General features: G+C 53.8%; 2 protein-coding genes and 1 non-coding gene across 4 annotated transcripts; 1 reads left to right on the forward strand and 2 right to left on the reverse strand.

Annotated features, from left to right (window-relative positions):
- The first annotated feature begins 2,398 nt into the window (after positions 1-2,398).
- On the forward strand, positions 2,399-5,293 carry Cisd3 (CDGSH iron sulfur domain 3). The gene is made up of 3 exons (XM_027424082.2): positions 2,399-2,656; positions 2,936-3,055; positions 4,920-5,293. Exons 1-3 carry the CDS (start codon positions 2,543-2,545, stop codon positions 5,097-5,099), a joined length of 414 nt encoding a protein of 137 aa, XP_027279883.1. The 5' UTR covers positions 2,399-2,542; the 3' UTR covers positions 5,100-5,293.
- Positions 5,294-5,470: 177 nt separating this feature from the next.
- Positions 5,471-16,138, reverse strand: Pcgf2 (polycomb group ring finger 2). 2 transcript variants are annotated; one of them, XM_027424075.2, is made up of 10 exons: positions 16,008-16,138; positions 10,120-10,273; positions 9,498-9,594; positions 9,277-9,332; positions 9,145-9,195; positions 8,793-8,901; positions 8,652-8,706; positions 8,465-8,560; positions 7,686-7,766; positions 5,471-7,066 (listed from the first exon to the last, which is right to left on the reverse strand). In XM_027424075.2, the coding sequence occupies exons 2-10, from the start codon at positions 10,229-10,231 to the stop codon at positions 6,695-6,697; spliced, it is 1,029 nt and encodes a 342-aa protein (XP_027279876.1). In that variant the 5' UTR covers positions 10,232-10,273; positions 16,008-16,138; the 3' UTR covers positions 5,471-6,694. The 2 variants fall into 2 exon arrangements, with proteins under 2 accessions (XP_027279876.1, XP_027279877.1); XM_027424076.2 differs by lacking the exon at positions 16,008-16,138 and adding an exon at positions 15,675-15,809.
- A 2,945-nt stretch (positions 16,139-19,083) lies between these two features.
- Trnan-guu lies at positions 19,084-19,157 on the reverse strand. The gene has a single exon. It is a non-coding gene; the product is annotated as a tRNA-Asn (tRNA).
- Positions 19,158-19,358: the final 201 nt, after the last annotated feature.

Consider the following 19,358-nt stretch of genomic DNA (forward strand, 5'->3'; position numbering starts at 1 on the left):
GCCAGGATGCACTAGCTAGCAGGTAGTCAGGTTAGATTTGCTGAGAGCTCTTGGGCCTTGCATGAATTGGTGCTGCTCTTTTTTAGTTTTTGTTTTGTTTTTTGTTTTTGTTTTTTTTTGAAACAAGGTTTCTCTGTGTAACCCTGGCTGTCCTGGAACTCTCTGTAGACCAGGCTGGCTTGGAACTCAGAGATCTGCCTGCCTCTGCCTCCTGAGAGCTGGGATTAAAGGCATGCACTGCCACCACTTCTTGGTGGTGTTGCTTCTTATGGTGGGACACAAGGGAAGCTGTGACACTTCAGGGGAAATTGTGATCCTCGAAAGGGGACAGAATACTGCAGAATGGCCATGATGACCTCACATCTTCCAGTCTTGGTCCTTCCCTCCCCCCCAGACAAGGCCTACTCTATTATGTAGCTCTGGTTATCCTGGAACTTGCTATGTAGACCAGGCTGGCCTCAAAATCACAGAGCTCTGCCTGCCTCTGCCTCCTGTGTGCTGGGATTAAAGGTGTGTGCCACCATGTCTGGCTTTGGTCCATTTTTTGATAAAGAGCTTTGGTGGAGTGAGGGGAAGGATGCAGATTTGGGGCCATCTCTGTCTGGGGGAGGGGAAGGATGTGGTTTGCAGAGCGGAAGTGGAGTCTGAGAACGCATGAGTGGATCTTAATGTCACCGCCCTCAGTGAGAAGAGATGAGTGAGTAGTGCGAGCTGAGTCTGTGCCCACCAAGGGGAGGGGGGCTACAGCTAGTGGATTTCAGTGCTAGAAGGGACTCAGCTCTATTTACGGGTCATTGGAGCTGGCTTTACAGGTGACTGCTCTAAGCCTAGGAGGGACAGGTACTTGGTGACAGCGGTCATAAGCCACAGTACCTAGCCTGGTCATTCCTGTTCCATTGCCAGCCTTTTAGCTGCAGCTGTTTGGCTGGCTGTCCCTGTGTGTGTGGTGTGTGTGTATGATGGTGTGGTTGTGAGTGTAGGGTTGTGCCCATGGTGGGAAGGTAATCTATGTAGCACTGACTGTCTTAGCTCTGAGCTGACGAATCCTCTCCATAGACAATGACACTTTAAGGGTTGCCTTTAAAAAAATAAATTGTATCTCCCCATACCTTCTCCCTCATCCCAGCTTGTGGGTTTTCCCCTCAGGCTCCTGGGTCTACTGCTGCCCCTAGGTACCCTGATCTTGAGGCCGATGAACCTTTCCCTTTCCTATGTTGAGACCCAGGAAGTGCCCACCCTAGACTCCTAGGAAGGGCCTAGGCAAATGAGGGGAGCCCAAAGAAAGGCTAACACTTACATTTCCCTTTCCCAAACTGGCAATGCGGACAGGTTGTTGAAGACACAGGCTCCCCCTGCTACTTTCCGCCATCATCTTTTAAAAGTGCAGTGGGCCAAAGGGAATAGCAGGCAGCTGGTTCTTGGGGAGAGGTGCCCAGGATGGAGGTAACTTCGCCAGGGTCTTGGAGGAAGGTGGAGTCAGGGAGCCCCTCTGATCCCTCCAGCCACTTCCTCCTGGATTGCAGTTGTGTTTAGAATTTCCACCAGACCACCTTGTCTTGACCTACTGAAGAGTTGGGGGCTGCCCCCACTCTCCTGTGTTCACTTTTTCCAGTTCACTTGGCACTGAAGACCGAACTCTGGCTCCCTTCCTTCCATCCCAGCCTGTTTCCATGTAGCAGACCCTTCCTAGGGGAGCGAGGAAGGGAAGCCACAGATTGCAAACCCAGGGGCTCATTTTTCATTCTTTCTGAAACCTTTATATCCTCAGCCCAAGCGGCAGTGTTCCCTTGCGACCTCCAAGCCTGGAATTGTGCATAGCCTGGGTCTTGTATCTTTGTATAACGGATGTTATTTGTACGAAGGGCAGTTCGTAAACAGCACTTGTTCTTTTAATAAAAGAATGTTTTACTAAAAAAAACCTCAGACTTTGCTTTGTTTGGCTTCACTGAAGGGCGGGAGATGGGTTAACAACTGTGGGGGCTTGTGGGTGGAGGACCGGGCAGGTCTGGTCAGTGACCCTATTTTTAAGTACTTGGAGGAATGGTTCAAACCGGAATGCACAGAATATGCGGTGCAGGCGAAGATGCAGACACCCGAGCCCTGCTGGGTCACACATCCCCGCACTGCATGTGCTTTGAAACACACTGCCTTCGACTCGGCAGGGCCAGGGCGGCACCTGCCGGCTCTAGGGCTGCTCGGCCTGCTCCTCTCAGCCCCGGGCCGGGTGGCGTCTTCCGGGAGGGGGTGGCGACCCGGACGCGGCGATGCGCAGAGCGGCGATGCGCGGCGTGGGGACGAGCCTGCACGCTGTGGTCATGCGCGGCGCCTCGGTGAGCGTGCTCTCTCTGGTGACCCCCGGGACGTCCAGCCCCGCCTCCCCGGCCAGGCCAGACTCCGCCCCTCGGCCGCGTTTCCCCTGGGGTAGTCCTTTTTCCTGAGGGATCAACGAGTGGACGCCAAGATTCCTTCCTCTACTGCGACCCTTTTTCCAACCCTTTTGTCGCTCCCACGCCCCCTTAGCCTGTGGTCTTTTCCTTCCCAGATGGGTTTCCGGCGTCCTCCCTTCTCCACTGATTTTATTTTTCTGTTTCCAAATCACTTCTGCCTGCCTGCCTTGTTGAAGCTGTGCCAGAGGCGGGAAATCTCCTCTTGGCTGGTGAGTACGCCCAATGCCTTCTTCCTTCAACACACACATTCCCTCAATTCCCTAGATCTTAGAACTACATCGAAGACAGCGACAAGGGACACCCCTGCTCTCAGCAGGCTCTAGGGAAGGTTTGGTGGACCAGAGGGCAGAAGGCAAGGAGCCAGGCTTCTAGACTGAGGCAAGGACAGCCGCTTGAGGGTTTGAAAAAGTAGCCGAGATCATGCAAACTTATAGAACTTCCAAGGCTTGGGATGACCCCAAGCCTCTTCTTATCTTCCCTGGCCATAGGCTCGATGGTTCCCCAGGGACCCAGCCAAACCCGTGGTGGCACAGAAAACACCCATCAAGTTGGAGCTTATTGCCGGGAAAACCTACAGATGGTGTGTATGTGGCCGAAGCAAGAAGCAAGTGAGTTGTTCCTGTTTCCTTTCACTTAAATGGACACAATTCTATAGTTGTACCACGCTGAACAAGCCTGACCTCACTCAGAAGCTAAGCAGGGTTAGGCCTGGTTAGTACTTGGATGGGAGATGCAACACATTCATCCCATCCCCACCCTGTCTCTTGCTTGGGGTCCGTCCATATTTCCCATCTTTCTGTATATACCTGGGATACAATGGTGGGTGTGTGTGCGCGTGCGCGTGTGTTTGATACCAAAAGACCTGTTCATGGTGTGTCTCTCCAGTAACTGCCCTTGCTGTAACTGGCTTCAATCTCCTCTCTTTGCAGACCTTCTTCCCCTGTGCACTTCTGGGCTCCAGCTCCAGGGCTCCAGGGTACCAGGGACTTGTCTTTCCCCGCTCCCTCCTCCTCATAGGTAGTATCTCTGCCCATGTGCCAGGCTTTGGACCTCATTCCTGGGAAGATTTTGCCCTGTCTTCCCCAGTGTCCCTCCCCAGGACTCTTCTCAGGCTCTTTTTACCTTGGATGTGACTTCTGTTTGCCTGCCATCTTGCACTGTAGCAGGAGCCTCACTCTCTTTTTCTGGAGAACTGTGCACTGTTCCCCATGCTGTGACTGCTATGAGAAACCCACATCCTAAGGCTTACTTTGCCAAAGATTTGCTGTGGCCTTTGAACAGATATTTCAGAGGGTGGGGCAGTTTCAAGGGCATGCCAGCCAGAGAACTGGGTGGGGTAGGTGCACATGCCAGCTCCTTGCCCTTTAGGCATGGTACTGCTCTGTCTCTCCTCCATTCTGCCCCTACCAAAGCCTCTCTCTTTTTTTGGCCTCAGTCTTTATCATTGTCTGTTTTGAAGGCATCTTGAGAGTGAGATGGTGCATACATTAATAATGCTACTCCAGGTGGGCAGGTTGTCACAGACAGAACCAAGCAAGATTGACCCCCAGGGGAACATTGAGAAGAATGTCACTTTCATGAGTCAGTGGGGATTCACTTAGCAATTAAAAAATAAAACTACACAAAACAGGATGGGGCCCGGGCGTTGGTGGCACACTCCTTTAATCCCAGCACTCAGGAGGCAGAGGCAGGCAGATCTCTGTGAGTTGGAGGCCAGCCTGGTCTCCAGAGCGAGTGCCAGGATAAGCTCCAAAGCTACACAGAGAAACCCTGTCTCGAAAAACAACAAATAAACAAACAAACAAACAAACCAAGTTGGGGATATAGCTCAGTTGATAGAACGTTTGTCTATTGTGCATGGAAGCCTTGGAGTCTGTCCCCGGCACAGAATAAACAGGGTATGATGACACACATCTGTAGTCCTAGCATTTGGAAGGGGGAGGCAGGAGGATAAGAGTTCAAAGGTCATCCTCAGGCAATATAGCCTGTTCAGGGTAGGCCTGGATTACATGAGAATTATCTAAGAACAAAAGAATGGGGCTGGTAAAATGCTCAATGGCTAGAGGCACTTGTCACACCTTGCTGATTTGTGTGATCCCCAGGGTAAAAAGAGAAAACCAACTCCCCACAGTTGCTCTATGACTTCCGTGTGTGCACACGCACAAGCATGTGCCTGCATGCACATGCACGCACGCACGCCAAATTTTAAAAATGTAAAAGCCGAACAACAACAACAAAAAACTCTAATTTTGTTTGCATTAACATTGCCTCTACCCGAGGCCCAGTTCCCCTGGCAAATTGTCCTGGCTATCTGAGTTTCCCAAAGGCGAACAATGAGAAATACTTATAGCACTGTTCAGTGACCATTATTTCTGCATGTTAGCCTTCCTGTGACCCCCACATTGCAGGGCTGGGGGAAACAATTGTGGCCAACTCTCCTCCCTCCCCACTGACTTCTTTTTCTCCCACCAGCCCTTCTGTGATGGCTCCCACTTCTTCCAGCGCACTGGCCTTTCCCCACTCAAGTTCAAGGCCCAAGAGACCCGCACAGTGGCCCTATGTACCTGCAAGGCCACCAAGCGTCCTCCTTATTGTGATGGTACCCACAAGAGTGAGCAAGTACAGAAAGCAGAAGTGGGATCCCCACTCTGAGGGGTACTCTGGCTCCCGGCCTTCTGCAGGCTTCCCCTCTGTGAAGGCATGGAAGGGGGCATCCAAGGACCACCACTGCTTTTTAGTAACTGTTCCTGAAGAACCTGTGACCTCCTGCTGTTCAGTGTGTTGTGAACCAAGCCTGGTTCAATACCTGGTAAAGCTGTCATTAAACAATGAGGCCCACCCTCTAAGTGTCCCTGTGGTCACTGGCAAGGCTCACACTACCTCCTGCTAGAGTTTCATCTGTGGAAGCAGAGGGTATCTGGTGGCCAAAGTGGGGCAGTTCTGATCCACTCCAGTCAGCATGGTGGGGCTAGGGAGCATCTTCATTCACCCTCCTCCTCCCCCTGCCCCAAAGAACCACAGGCTCAAGAGAGTATGCAGCATTTATTACAAAACCAAGAGATACAAATGACCCAGGACAGGAGGGTACAGTCACAGGACCTCAGACTCAGGACACGGTGCAAACAGACCCACAGGCTCAGGATCTCACTTACCCGAGTCAATACTCTGGTCTTCCCTCCCCCATCTATGTACACATGAGGAAAACCAGGTAGGTAAGGTCTGCCCCAATAGGTGGTCCACTAGGTAGAGTGGGGTCCACTTTATTTCTCTTGTGCTTCTAGATGCCTCTGTCCTGTCTCTGTTTGGCCTGTTAGGGGTGGGGAAGTGGACTGGAGAGTTGTTGGCCTGTGCAGAACTGGAGTCTGTGCTTGTCTGGGGTTACCCACCTCAACCCTCCACTCTAGGTCTCCAGTGAGTATTACCTCCAGTCTTGCTAGCGTGGGTTTCTGGGGCAGGGTGGGGCAGGAGGAAAGTCCCACATAAACTTCGTAGGGCTGGGGTCTCCCTATAGCCTGAATCTTCTCTTCCATAAAGGTAAATGACGCAAAGGCCACACACAGGGGAAAAAAGGAAGGAAGGAAGGAAGGGGAGGGGGGTAAAAAAACGTAGAACCATCTAGTCTTTGCACAAGGTTCCCACTGTCCAAGGAGGTGAGGGAGATGCCTTCTCCGTGGCCACTTGATCCTCATAGCCAGAGGACAAACTGCACTTGTAAAAGGCACTGTCATAGCAATTCTCTAGACATTCAACAAGGCGGGGGTGGGGGGGTGGGGGTAGGGGGGTGTTATAGATGTGTGTGTGGGAACAGCGGAGATGGACCCCATATCTAGTCAGCTAAGAGATCCAACGTGCCCTCTGCCCTGGGAAGCAGAAGGAACACAGGGGAGGGCTTTAATACTTCCAATGTCCCCTTAAGACCACCAGGTAATCCCAGAAGAGCAGAGCAAACTACAGAAGACCCCCTAGACACAAACACTCCCACCCATACAAACACATACACACACATACAGTTTTTTTCCTGTGGCATTTAAATTAATCTGGTTGGTCCATAGAAAATAAGTATGTATATTTGGTTTTTCCTATGTACATATATATATTTATATATAGATAGATATTTATTTATAAAACCCACCTCCCACTGTGAAGATGGGAGGAACCAGGGAGAGTCAAAGGTGGAAAAAGGGGCCCAGAAAAAGTAGAAGGGCGGGGAGAGGTGGCTGCTGAGGGAGAGGGTCCCTTTCCTCCAGTTAAGGGGGGCAAGGAGCTCCGTTAACAGTCATCTTGCGCCCCCTGCTGGTGGAGGATGGCGTTTGCAGGCAGTTCGAAGTGCCCCCGTTGGTAGCGGAGTTGGCCCCACTGGCAGTCGAAGGTGGAGTTGGGGAGGTGGGGTGGATGGCTGGGGGGCCGTGGGAGATGGGAGAGCCATGGGAGGGGGTCGCGGGGCTGGGCAAGGAGGAGGATGTGGCTGGCAGGGTGGCAGGACTGGGAGCCTTGTCGCTGACTGACTCACACTCTGATGCCCCGCTGGTGTTGGTGCCCTCTGAGGGAGTGGGCACTGTGGGCAGGGTGAGCCGCTTGCAGGCTGGCTGGACACGGTACTTGAGGGGGAGAGGCCCATTCTGTGGTGAAAGGGAAGAGGCCAGCAATAAGAAAACAAAGTGTCAGCAGAAAGACCAACTAGGGACCACCCATCCCTGCACCCAGCCAGATGCAAAGGGAAGGTCCGAGCCTTGACAAGGAGAGGGCCTGCAGAATGCAGAGTCATATGAAGCCAGACAGAAAATACAGAGACACAGACCCAGTGAAGAATGAGTGTAAGAGACGGACTTGGGGGTGTAAAACCATAGGACACAGAAGGCATCATACACCACAGTGGTGCCGTGACCCCAAACCTGCCTGGTAACAGCCAGGGGAGGACATCAGCAAGAGACATGTAGTAGGGATGCCAGTAATCTCAGCACCCAGGGGGCTGAGGCAGGAGGACTGCTGTGAATTCAAGGCCAGACTGGCCCTCATACCAAGTCTGAGGTCAGCCAAGGAGACCCTATCTCAGAAAAAGAAATGGCCTAGAGCTGACCTGGTATGATGAACCACTAGGGCCAGGCGGGGTTCCAGAGACAAGGGATGAACTGCCTGACGTAAGAGGGTGTATCATGTCACTGTGGCCACAGACTAATGCTGGTAGGACCTCCTCCCTGGGACTGCCCCCACCTTCTACCACCTGCTTCACAGGCTCACCCGCCGCCAGGGGTAGATGTAGGCAATGTCCATGAGGGTGTAATATTCCTTCAGGGGCTCATCTTCATAGAGGATCTCCACCTGGAGGGAAGGAATGACACCATGAGACTTGGCAGTTGCGCCCCTGGCTGCCATGGCCGGAAGTCTTGGGGGTTGGATGTGAGCGAAATTAAACGCAGTCTGCAGGAGGCCCCTCCTTACTGTAGATGTGACTTCCCTTCCAGAATTGTCCAAAATTCCCCAATCTGCGGATGAGGAGGAGGGGGAAGCTTCTTTCTAGGTCCCCTAGAGAGCCAGCAAGGCCAAGGGAACCCCTTGCCCCAGGCCCTTGCCTGTGCCTCAAAGGAACCTCAGAAGCAGTTTTGATACCCCCATTCTTGCATCTGACCTAACTGGTGAAAGCAGCAAGGCCTGTCTCCCTACCCCAAGTATAGGCTAAGTGACACCTTTACACGAGCAGCAGCTAGGAGCCTGTCAAAGAAGCAGGGTCAACAGAACCAGACACCCACAAGGAATCCTGTGTTGCTGTGTTCAACAGGGTTTACCAGTCTACATCTACCAGGCTCCCTGGCCTTCTTGGAGGCCTGACATTTTTTGTACACACACCTCCCTGGTCTCAGGCCTTTTGCACACCAACTACAACAATTAGAGTGTCTTATCCTAAACAGTTGAGCTAGCCTACCTGTTCCAGCAGGTCCAGTTATGTGATGGCTTGGATGCCCCCCAACCAAACACACTGATGGACCCTTGATGTCTGCGTGGCGCAGGCATTTATTCACCTTGTACTTGCTGGGTACATCCATTTTGTTGCGGAGGAACTTTGCGAGGTGCATGACAGTCATGGCTGCTGGGCATCGCAGGAAGCGCACCCCTGTCTGTTGGGGAGGAGGTCCCAGTGAGAAGGTCTATCCTGTGGCAGTCTCTCTCAGGTTACAGCTCACTCCTGGGAAGGCCCCCAACACTCACCTTCTCCTTGTCCCCATCCCCATTCTCCATGAGGCTCTTCTTCTCCTCTCGGTCCCTGGGGGAAAGAAGTGAAAGATTTCGGAGTTTCTGGACCAAACACACATATCTGACGGGGTCTTGGGGGGCTTAGGGTGAACTTGCCTGACTCCTTCGTAGAACTCAATGGAAAGACTGACAATCTCATCATCGCCCAGGGCTCCCTTCTCTTGCTCTAGGACCTCGCCTCGGTCCTCGTTGGAGCCGTTGGGAACTGTAGAGGGAGACAGCTCAGAGGGATTGGTCAAAGATAGAGCAAGGGACTGAGGACCTAGGGGGTGGGAGTAGATGGCTCAGAGGCTGAGCCCCACCCCTCTGGACAACACTGTCTAGCAAGGAGATCTGGTGGAGAGACAGGAGGACCAAAGCTGGCACATTCAACCCTCACAGGTGGGGCAGCCCTAGGCACTCAGGTTACTTTGGGAACCAGAGCATGCTTGAAAATGAACACACTCACCCTCCGTCAGGGGGTATGCTGCATAGAAGTCCCGCCGCCGTTTCATCTCATCTAGAGGAAGGCGACAGGCATGAGCAGGCAACAGCTGGGAAATGGGGGAGGTGAGCAGGACAACACAGGGGCTCGGGATACCTTTAAAAAGCCCAGGCACCAACTTGTAGACAATGTCCTGAAGGGTTTTGTCTGACCTGGGAAAGAATGTACAGGATGTGAGCAGCCATGGTACCTTTACCTCTCCCGCCAGGGATCAACATTGTACCCCCTTTAAGCCCAGCACCCAGACATGCTGGTTTTCGGTCTGGCATTTCAAGCTGGAAGCCCCTGGGAGGCAGGGTAAGGGGACACAAGCCCACCTGATGCTCAGTAGTGGTCGGGTTTTATGGACCTGGACGTCACACATGGGGCAGTATTTGTTGGTCTCCAAGTAGCGCACGATGCAGGTTTTGCAGACTTGGGGTGTGGACAGAGATGACAGTGAGAACCCTTTCTTGCCCAGGCCTGTGCTTATATTCGCCCTTCCTTTCCCACAAGACCCAGGAGCACAGGATTAGCTCAAAGACCCAATATGGCAGTGCACATTCACACATCCGGCCTCTTGCACCTTGTCTACCCTTAGGCCCAGTGTCTCTCCCTGTGTGAGACAGGATGGTGTTCTGCCTAACATACAAAGTGCACCAAGTCCCAGGCTCCTCTGAGCCAGCCTGGTAAGATACCCCATCAGTCCTGGATCTCTTGTAACCAATCTGACAGGGCAAATGAGTGACCCCAAATCTTCAGGGGTCAAACTTAAGCCAGAGATACCAAAGAAAGCAGAGGTTTCTGATGCTATCCTGGAATGAACTTCTGGGCCCAGGACTACCCCCACTTTGTCCCTTCTTGGCAGTTTCCTAGTGACCCAGGGTCTGCTCTCTAGGACAGCAAAGGCTGTTCCAGTTTCCCCAACCAGTGTCCCCAAGCACCCTGTACTAAACTCACAGGAATGCAAGCACTCCACAATGGTGGTGGCATCAATGAAATAACCCCCACAGAGGGCACACATGAGGTGAGGGTTCAGCTCCGTGATTTTAATCCGTGTGGTCCGATGCATGATGCCAGGGGTCAGGACTGAGGAGACTTGGGAAGCGTCACCCTGGGAAATAGAAATGGGATCAGAAACCCAGCCACCCTCAGCCATTTCCCCACTGCCTCTGTCAATAGCTTTCGTGAGCACACCACCCTTTTTTCTTCTGTCTTAGATGTGGAACCAGGCGCATATTTGAGGCTGGCTGTTTCTGGGCCTCCCTCTGAGTGTTCACTGGGTGTTGGGGGCTCAGGAGGCTTCTGCAGCTTTGACAAACAAGGTTGTGTACCATCTCAGAAGCAGGAAAAACTGAAGTCAGACCATAAGAAACACTAACCAACTCTTGAAGATGGATGTGGGAGGGCAGGAAAATGGAAGGAAACAGTGCTTTACTAAAATCTTCCTGGGAGATGGGGGAGGCAGAAGCAGCAGATCTCTGAGTTCCAGGCCAGCCTGGTACACAGAGTGAGTTTCAGGACAGGCTCCAAAAGCTACACAGAGAACCCCTGTCTCAGAATTTCCCCCTCACCCCCTAAAAAGATCTTCCTGGGACCCATGGGCCTGTGAGAGAGCTCACAGGTAAAGGTGCTTGCAGCCAAGCCTAATGACCCACATGGTGGAAGGAAAGAAAAAAACAATGGCTGCAAGTTGTCTTTTGACTACTTGTACACACACACACACACACACACACACACACACACACACACACAATGTAACAAAAAAATTTTAACAATATTCCTGATTCCAACCATATCCATTCAAGTGGTCAAATATTTACTGAGTACTAACAGGTATGAGAAATCATCCAGACAACCCAATTCACAGACCAAAGTGAAGAATAAATTATCACCGCTCCATTGAAGAGAGAGATTCATCACAGAGAGGCCTTCTTGAGAGATACTAGGACCCAGGCCCATCACTTGTCCTTTTTGCTGTGTCCCACTTAGGCCTCAGAACACTCACTCCTCTGATGTCCCTGGATACAGATAGCCCCTTGCAATCTACCATGTGCTGACCCTTTGGCCTTCCGACCAGGAACCCTGACGCTGGTTTTCACTATGTCGTAAGTTATGAAGGAACTCCAGGCCCAGCCTGGCTGTACTCTATGTGTAGTCCAAGAGCCTGCCCAAAAGACCTTTGCTGCCCCGTGGTGAGAGCCACCCCATGGTGCCCCACCCCCAATACCACACTGAGTGCTCTCTACTGTGCACATGGTCCAGAAGCCCACTTTTATGAACACAGAATTGCTTCATTGCTACTGGGATCCCATCATGTTCCAACCTGGTGACTTCTGCCACCTGTTCACAGGCTATCCACCAACAAACCACAGGCTCTCCTAGACACCTGCCAAAACTAGGCAGACAGCATTCTCTGTCCCCAGCTCCCCAATGCACTTGGCCAGGCCCTAGCAGGCCAAAGTCATTTCAAAGCTGGCTCTGACTCTGGGCTGAAGGAGACTGTCTCTCTCCTTCTCTCCCACAGCAAAAGCCCAGGAGCTGGGCTTGAGAGGCTGGCCAAGCCCCAACTGCTCCTTTATAACATACAACCTTTTCTCTTTTCCAGAAAGATTTCTAAAGCCACCACACTGGACAAGAAATTCACAGCCAGGATCAGCAGTTTCTATAGAGACCCCAGGATGAGCCTGGCCAGGACCCAACCAGCCAATAAGGCCCCAGGGCACCTGGCCAGAGACTGGGATAGATGGAGAGACAAAAAGGCCACACTTGGGACAGAAAAGAAAGAGGGGAACAAGCCAGCCAGAGGCACCCCTGGCCCGCAAAGATTCTGCCCCTATAGGTGGCCCTAGCTGGTCCTCCCTGCATGGGTCCCCCTTTACAATTTCAAAGAGGCTGCTGGCTACTCTACTGTTTAGTTGTTTCCATGGTAACATAGTCCCTGGCAAGAAGCCCAAATATTATTACAACCATCCAGAGGGTAGTAGAAACTCCAAGTGGCTGTCTCTTTGAGCGCGGGTAATAGTCACCGTGTGTACATGCTGTCTGGGCTTCCAAAGGTACTTCATGTGACTACTTGCCTTGTGTGTGTCTGTGTCCAGAGACACACACAGAAACAGAAGTAAACTGTATCCAAGTAGGATTCAGCCAGGGAATCTAGGCTGCTAGGATAAGTTGTCCGTTACCCTTTTAGCTACACACGTGCAACACACACACACACTGGGGCTCTTAGCTACACACGTGCAACACACACACACACACACCGGGGCTCCTCACACTGCCTCAGCCCCTTCAGTCACATCTCACTTAGTTTGCAAATAGATGCCGGTTCCTAAGAAGCCACAGGAGCCCCACTCAGCCTATCACTTTTGAGGTTTCACACAAAAGCAGCCCCCAGGTCCCTTCCTGGGCTCAGGTAGTAAGGGAAGGGCATGCTATGGACTGAAAAGCTCCTTGTCTCCCCTGGGAGCAGAGAGCCTCCCAGTTCCCCATCCCTAGGGGCCTCAGGAAGCCACCGCTGGTGCTGGGGGTGGGGAGAGGCACCGATTGGCTCCTCACCTGATTGCCATGGTTACCTGCAGGGCCCTGTCAGCAGGTGCCAAGAGTATCTGTAAACAGGAGCTGGCATCCCCAGCGCATCCCCTCCCCATTTCCCTGCCCAGGATCAGGACCTGTGTTCCTTCCTCCTCTGCAGAGGGCTGTGGTGCTGGGGGAAGAGGGAAAAGGACTCAGTGCACCACTATGGAAGGGACAGTCAGGATAGACAAAGGGCCCGTAGAAGAAAAAGTGAAAGACACAGGTCCCAAGAAGCAGAAAAGGGGGGAAGGCCATTTGGACTGGTCTCAGTGCAGCTAAGGAAGAGGCTAACTACATCCCTCCAACACCCCCCCGCCCCACGCACACACAGTTTTTACCTGAAGCCTTTCTTGTTCTCTGCTCTCTCTGTCCCTAGCTCCTGGCTCCCAGGGGCCCCAGACAGGACAGGAGAGGGGCTTGGTCAGCACCCAGTCCCTTGCCATTGAAGCTCATCTGCCTCTCCCCATGCTCCCAGACCCCTGTCCACAGACACCTCACATCTCTCTAGTGAGCCAGACTTCCTTCTCTCCTGTAGGTGTTGGCCTCTGACAACATAGAGAGAGGGTCCTGATGCTCCCAGGGACACCAGCCACAGCCCTCTCTACCTTACTTGTGCACCAAATCAAATCAAGCCCCAGGCCATGCGAGGTCATTCAAGGTCACACCCTAATTTGACTAGCAGGGGTGGATGTGGTCTTTGAAAGCATCATCTGCACTCTTTTCATTTGACAGATGAAAAACTTAGATGTGACTTGTCCAAGGTCACGCAGCGAGACGGGGGCAATGCTCAGACAAATTCTGCCTACCTCCTGTTCTAATGCTCTTCAAATGCTGGCACCCAGTAGGTGCTCCTTACTCAGCTGAAGAGCTGAGCCAGAGGGTAGAAGGGGGGAGGGCAGGAAGCCCTTACAGTGGGCCTGCTGAAAGGGAGGCAAAAGCTAATGCCTACACCATTTCCACAGTATAGATGGGGGAAACTGAGGCACCATGGAACGAGCGAGCCAGAGCACAGTGTATAGACATGATTTGTAGCATTGGCTCCCTTCCAGCTTCAGAGACCCAACTATGCGCCCCTCACGTGTTTACACATGGGCCACAGTAGTCTGCACTAGGACATGGTGAAATCTCTCTTTTCCTAACCTTTGACACTGGAAAAAGGCTGGAAGCTCCTCTACCCACCACTCAGCTCCCAAAAGACAAAAATTTAAAAAGGAAAGAAATTAATAAAAAAACAAAGACTACACACAGGGCAACACTGCAAGAACACACATATCCAGAGCTAGACACACCCCCTTGTCTCTCACATTTACAGCATCCACAGCTAGACAAGGGTGGTCACACAGGAGGCACACAGACTCTTGGCCAGACACACAGCACCACACACAAAGCTAGACTGGCTCCCACTCCACAGATGTAGAAACCATCCCCACCCTCCGCATCACATCCAGCCTGAAACCGGAGCCACCAACATTAACCTTCTATGAACCCTTGGTCTTCTCAGGGTAAATTATAATTCAAGTCTTCCAGCAACAAAGGCGGTTCAGCCCCCAACTCCACTCTGGGGCCAGAGGTTGGAGGGCTACAGTTGACATCTGACCTGTACAATATGTAACCTCTTCCACTTCAGGCTCTCTCCGTTCCCATGGCAACAGCTCCATCAACCAAGATCTCAAGGAGTCATTTTCCCTCCTCCCTGCGCACATCCCAATACTTCAACTTGAACAGACTCAGGCGACAGCCGGACTGTATCGTGTAGGCTGTTTCCTGCCTCATTCCAAACACAGTTCTAAGCGCACAAGCCCCAACCTTAAACCAGGGGAACCCCTGGGAAAGCCTCTCCACTAAAACGCTGCAACAGAGCTGGCTTTATGCTCCTCCGGTTACAGTAATAACACCTTGGCGCAGGGTTAGGGATGTGTGTGTGTGTGTGTGGGGGGGGGGTGTCATGAGTTTCAGGAACAGTACAACTGCAAGAAGTACAGAGCGGGAGGCCCAGGACTGTGAGAGCTGGCTAAGAGAAACCCCTCCCTCAGGGACAGGGAGCCCAAGAGAGACTGAGGCAGCATGGGGGAATGGCGCGAGCAAGGCTGGGGGCTATGAAACAAAAGACGCAGGGAAAACTGGAGGTAACACCTGTATATACTTAAACATTTAAATTCACACATGCACACCCTCCTCCTCCCTCAAGCCAAGCAGAGCAATTTTGGGTAGATCCGGGGGGTGGGGGAGGGAGAGAAGGGGCTTGTCTAGACGCCCCTGGGGGACAGGAAGGGCGCGGGGCGTCTACAGGCCCAGAGTCCCCCAGCATTCAGAGCTAGCTGCGCCAGGGCTCAGGGAAGAAAGAGTAGCCGCTTCCATTCGCCACCCCCCACCACCACCATGGGAGAAGGGCCAGCTCGTCAGACCTTTTGGCCACTACTGGTGAAAGGGAATAGCATGCTAAATCTCTCTTCTCTCCCCTTCTACCCCCTCCACCCGTGCTTCCCCCGGAGCCCAGGTCAAAGGATCAGGCACCCCAGTGACCGAGTAGCCACTCCCTCCTTCCCTAGAGCCAAACTTTGGTGGGGCCCCGGGAGGGACGGAGGGAAAGCTCTGCCGAGGTGGTTCAGGGAGGGGGCGGGGCGCCTCGCACCGGGACTGGGGAAAGGGACCTCTGGGGGAGGTGCCCGAGATCCGGACCCCAGCGGCTAGGGCGCCCTCCCCCGGCCTCGCAGCCGCCAGAAAGCCAAGTCCCCTTGCTCCGGGCCTCGGGTCCTCGCGCCTCTCTCCCCCACGCTCACCGCTCACTCGAGGGGCGACCCTTGCCCGACTCGAAGGGGGCGATCGGCCAGAGCCACAGTCGGTTCCGGCTGGTGAAGACACTGGGTTGGGGGGGTGAGACCCACCCTAGCGTGTGTCCCCAAAGCCCTCGTGGCCGCCCGGACCCTCCCCCTCGATACCTCGCCAGCAGGGTCCTAGCAGGGGGCTGCTGCACAAAGAAGAGGTGGTCGAGGGAGACGCCAAATCGTTAAGAGGGGGAATCCACTTCGGCCATCTTGGAAGGGAGGAAAGGAAAAAAAAAAAAAAAAGAGACCGGGAACCGGAGAAAGAAAGGCGGACCGGGCGAGATTGGACAGCGGCTGGCGGGGCGGGAAGGGGGCGCGATCGGCAGGCCAGGCCCGGGCTCCCGGCTCCCACTGGGGTCTGCGGGGAAAGGTGGACCGGCCCCGGTCGCCAGCCCCAGACGCTTACGAGGTATAGCGAGGAGGAGGCGCGAGTCGGCGTCCGCTTACCTGGCTTCGGGGTCCGGTGGGTCTCGGGGAGGGGGGATGGGAGGGAGGGAGGGAAGGGAGGGGAGGGGGGCCACAGCCCTGTCGCTCGCTCGGTCGGCGGGAGGGGAGAAACCTATGGTAAGAAAGGAGTTTGTAAGAGCAGCTTGGGGTGGGAGGGAGAGTGGGGAGGGGAGGGACCAGAGGGGAGGGGAGGGCCGTGGAGGGGGGGGACACCGACAAAATGGCTTTTTTCCTCCAGACAAGAGTAGGCCCCGCCCACTACTCACCCACGTGACCTCATTCCTTCAGGATGTTTGCAGAGAGGGAAAGAGGAGGGGGAGAGCCTAGCTCAGCTGCTCTCCACCGCCGTGCCCCGGGCTTCCCCCAAACCCGAGGACCCCTCTTTGCCAAGCAGATCCCTTGAACCCGGAGGGAAAATCGGTTGTGTTACCTCCAGTCATGATACCTCCTCCTCCTCCTAAAATAAGTGTGTCCCCCCCCCTCTCCCACCAACCCTGCGATTCCTACTCTAGCTGGGGAGCTTGGAAAATGGTGAGATGCAGACTGGGCGGAAATGGGTCTCGCAGCACCCGATGCCTCGCCGCCACCAAAGGGCGCTTGGGCGGGGGACACGGCGCCGCGGGCCACGCGTCCGAACGAGGTTTACTCACTCCAGCTGACATTCCCTTGAGAATCCCAAGTGCGTGTGTGACCCGGAGCGTGCACCCCCCCCTCCCCGCCGATTCGGGGACGCCGCACCTCGCAGGGAGTGCACGGTGGCCGCGGGGCTTGGCTGTGGTCGAGGCTGGCGCGCTCGGCGTGCTCGGGCGGAGAAGAATGGAACGCAATTCGGGGCGGGGAGAGCAGCCCGAGACACGAACTCAGGCGCTGAGCCAGAGACACAATAACTAGCCGAATTCGAGAGGCCCGGGTGCAGTAGGAAGCGGCGAGCCGAGAGAGGACGGGCGCCTTTTCGCCGCCGGTGCGCCTCCCTCGCCACCGCGGAGGAGCGGGCGAGCGCGAAGGCGGACGGTGCGAGCCGACTCCTACGGTCACCCCCGGCTCCACCCAGCGCTTGCTCTCGGGTCCCCTGCGGCCCCGGCCCCAGACAGGGGAGGAAGGAGAGCTGGAGGAGACGGCGCCGAGGAAACGAATCGATTCTGCGTTACCACGAGAACCGTGGGCCTCATTAGTTCTCTTGATTTCGCTTATTCGTTACATCTGATTTATTGGGGGTGGGCACTCTGACTTTCCCTTCAAAGAGCAGGATTCTCTGGCCTTTAAGTTCCGGCACGGTGGGTTGGCTCCAATAGGGAACGAATATTCTTGCAGCTTCGGAGCGCCCACCTCCTCTCCTTGTCCCCAAGCCCAAAGCAGCCCCGAAGTTGGGGGCCTGAGTGCTTTTCCACACTGGCCGACTTAAGCACCAGGAGCCCTGTGAACGCTGGCCGTCCAGTGACCCCACCAGTTTCAGCCCTCAGCCCGCGCTGGCCGATGGTGGAGAGGAAGGGAGGAGAAATTTCTGCCTAGACGGAGCGGGAGAGGAAGGTAGGAGAAATTTCTGCCTAGACGGAGCGGGAGAGGCCCCGGGAAAATCGGTCACCTGCTTCCCAGACCCTACATCGGGCACCCCGAGCTCACAGGTTACTGTGGAAAGGGGGCTCGGGTTAGACACGCCCACTGTCATCAGGGCCAATGTGTCCCGGCATCTGGAACTCTGTTACAGCGAACACAGGCGCTCAACACGAAGGGTACCGCAACAGGGACCCTCGTCTCTGCCTTTTCCTTTCCACTGGAAGTCTCCGAACAAGAGAAAACTGAAGGGGCTTCGGAAATCTCGATTCCATCAAACACCAGCACCCAGGAAGGTCTGGCTGCCCCTGGCTACCTTGCTTATTAAATGGGTATCCATTTACTCCCCAAACAGCTATTAAGTTCCAGTCCGGAGTAAACTGCTGGAGAGTAGGAGCGTGCCGAAGACCCCACTAAAACTCCAATAAATCATCTATATTGGGACATTTTTAGCTTCCCTGGTTTATCAGAAGAACCCCTGACTCAACCCTTCCCACATCTGAAGTTCTCTGGTCTTGTGGTCTTTATTCTATTAACCTTAGAAGCACCTGACATATGCCAAAGTCAAGCATTGCTTTAGGCAGAGCAGGTACGCTGGGCTTTGACTTAGGGCAGGACCAGTGAGGGGAAGCCTGAAAAGACCCGTCTCTATCCATCTTTTGAAGTGCCAGGTGGTCTTTTAGGCTTGTTCATATGGGTGTGCAAACGTGGGAGAGGAAGTCCAGAAGAGACTTCCTTTGAGCCAAATATCTAGAGAACGGATTGAAAGAGTCCCTTGCACGTTCTCTTTAAGGAAGGTAGAGGCGTCCTGCCCACCTCAGCCAATGCACCTCTGCAAACTTTGAAGAACCTTGCTTCCCTTCACTTTGTCTGTGTGTATTCTACCCTGTCCTCTAGCTGGTAGCTACTCATAGGGAGGGTCATAAATCAGAGGTTCCCAAAGGGCAGGAACCTGGGAGGGACATCGAGGCAAGGACAGTCTCCAGTGCATACTATTGTTATGCAAAGATGTGATCCCTTTTAATATGGAGACAACGACCATTGCTTTTAAGTGCAGCTTTACCTCTGTGTCCTTTATACTTCTCCCTCCTGCAAACAATACCCTTTGTCCATCTATTTCCTCATCCGCCTCCTTTCCTCTGCTCTGATCCCCCTGTTGTATGCCTTTCTCTGCCGATCACAGCCAGGTTCTTCCCCTCACTTTGTCCCCGAGGTTTCTTTCCTGCCTCTGTCCTCCGGAACAGATGTCCTATTTCAAGTTTATATCGTCCACTGACACAGACAATGGAAGGCTGTCCAGCCTCCACAGCACATTCATTTTTAATGCTAGGAAAAATGCATTGTGAAACATGGCAGCGAGACAGAAACCTGTCTTTGGCTTTCCTGTAGTCCAGATGGAGGGCAAGAGTGACCAGTGGAAGTAGCGAGACTTTAGGGAGAAATCCTGTCAATGAATTTCTAAATATAAATGACTCTCGGTACAGAATTTGGCTTTGGTGATTTAAAAGAAAAAATAGCCTTAGACCGTCCCTGGGTGGGCTCGAACCACCAACCTTTCGGTTAACAGCCGAACGCGCTAACCGATTGCGCCACAGAGACGGTGACAGTTGTTTGCGAGACAGAGAGCCGAGTCAATAGAAGCGACCGCGATATGGCGCAAGAGCAGCGATTACGCAGGCAGTCGCAGAAGCTTTTCCAGCGAAAGAAATCCGATCCCGAAGAACCAAGGTGAGCTAGCTCGGGAAGGAAAGGCGAGGGACACGCACGTCCCACCTGGGTTGCCCCGGAGCGGTTGGCCCG

Source organism: Cricetulus griseus, chromosome 7 (genome assembly GCF_003668045.3).
Source record: "Cricetulus griseus strain 17A/GY chromosome 7, alternate assembly CriGri-PICRH-1.0, whole genome shotgun sequence".
NCBI classification, from domain to species: domain Eukaryota; kingdom Metazoa; phylum Chordata; class Mammalia; order Rodentia; family Cricetidae; genus Cricetulus; species Cricetulus griseus.

Excerpts from the sequence above, each read along its gene's own strand:
- Cisd3 (XM_027424082.2), top strand. The coding sequence starts at position 2,543 with ATGGGTTTCCGGCGTCCTCCCTTCTCCACTGATTTTATTTTTCTGTTT. Across the intron at positions 2,657-2,935 it reads GGGAAATCTCCTCTTGGCTG|GCTCGATGGTTCCCCAGGGA; the intron begins GTGAGTACGCCC and ends CCCTGGCCATAG. Across the intron at positions 3,056-4,919 it reads GTGGCCGAAGCAAGAAGCAA|CCCTTCTGTGATGGCTCCCA; the intron begins GTGAGTTGTTCC and ends TTCTCCCACCAG.
- Pcgf2 (XM_027424075.2), bottom strand. The coding sequence starts at position 10,231 with ATGCATCGGACCACACGGATTAAAATCACGGAGCTGAACCCTCACCTC. Across the intron at positions 9,333-9,497 it reads CGACCACTACTGAGCATCAG|GTCAGACAAAACCCTTCAGG; the intron begins GTGGGCTTGTGT and ends ATTCTTTCCCAG. Across the intron at positions 8,561-8,651 it reads GGGATGGGGACAAGGAGAAG|ACAGGGGTGCGCTTCCTGCG; the intron begins GTGAGTGTTGGG and ends CCTCCCCAACAG.